General features: G+C 79.0%; 1 protein-coding gene across 1 annotated transcript in view; it reads right to left on the bottom strand.

Annotated features, from left to right (window-relative positions):
• Nucleotides 1-312, bottom strand: part of EMIHUDRAFT_229718 (hypothetical protein) — a gene marked incomplete at both ends in the record, with an annotated part of 1,132 nt that extends 820 nt beyond the window's left edge. The window contains one exon of the mRNA XM_005785765.1: nt 175-312. Within this exon, the coding sequence (XP_005785822.1) occupies nt 175-312 (138 nt within the window). The remainder of the gene's footprint in view (nt 1-174) is intronic.
• Nucleotides 313-539: the final 227 nt, after the last annotated feature.

The raw sequence follows: 539 nt of genomic DNA, 5'->3' as shown, positions 1-539 counted from the left end.
CCCGCCAAGCCCCGCCCCCCCGCCTAGCCCCGCCCCCCCGCCAAGCAGCGTCTCCTCCCCGAGCGGCGCGCAAGCTGCCGAGACGCCGCCCGGCTCTCCGCACCTCCCTCCGGCCCCAGCCTCGCCCCTCGCCGCCGCATCGAGCCTCGCCGCCGCCGGGGCGGCCGCGGGGACGGCGCCGGGCAGCCTCAAGACAAACTCCGCGCCAGCCTTGCCCCCCGCCTCCACAGCCTCCGCCTCCTCGCCACCCGCCTCCTTGCCACCCGCGCCGCCGCCCGCAGCGAGCGAGGCGCGTATGCCCGGCCAGCCCATCCCGCGGGGAGACAGCGACTGCACTTGCGCCAACTCGTCGGGCGGCGGCGGCGGCGGCGGCGGCGGCGGCGGCGCTGGCGGCGGCGGCGGGTCCGTCCGCTTTGGCGAGGAGGTTTGCTGCGCCTCGCAGGTCTGGAGTGCGCGCCGCATGACTGCAGGCACGTACTCGGCGAGGCGGGAGCAGTAGGCGGGCAGCCCCCCCTCGGGCGGAGCCTGACGCTCATCCG

The sequence above is a fragment of the Emiliania huxleyi genome, assembly GCF_000372725.1.
Source record: "Emiliania huxleyi CCMP1516 chromosome Unknown EMIHUscaffold_158, whole genome shotgun sequence".
NCBI lineage: Eukaryota > Haptophyta > Isochrysidales > Noelaerhabdaceae > Emiliania > Emiliania huxleyi.
The sequence above is the reverse complement of the archived record's forward strand: the minus strand, read 5'-3'. Positions and strand labels throughout refer to the sequence as shown.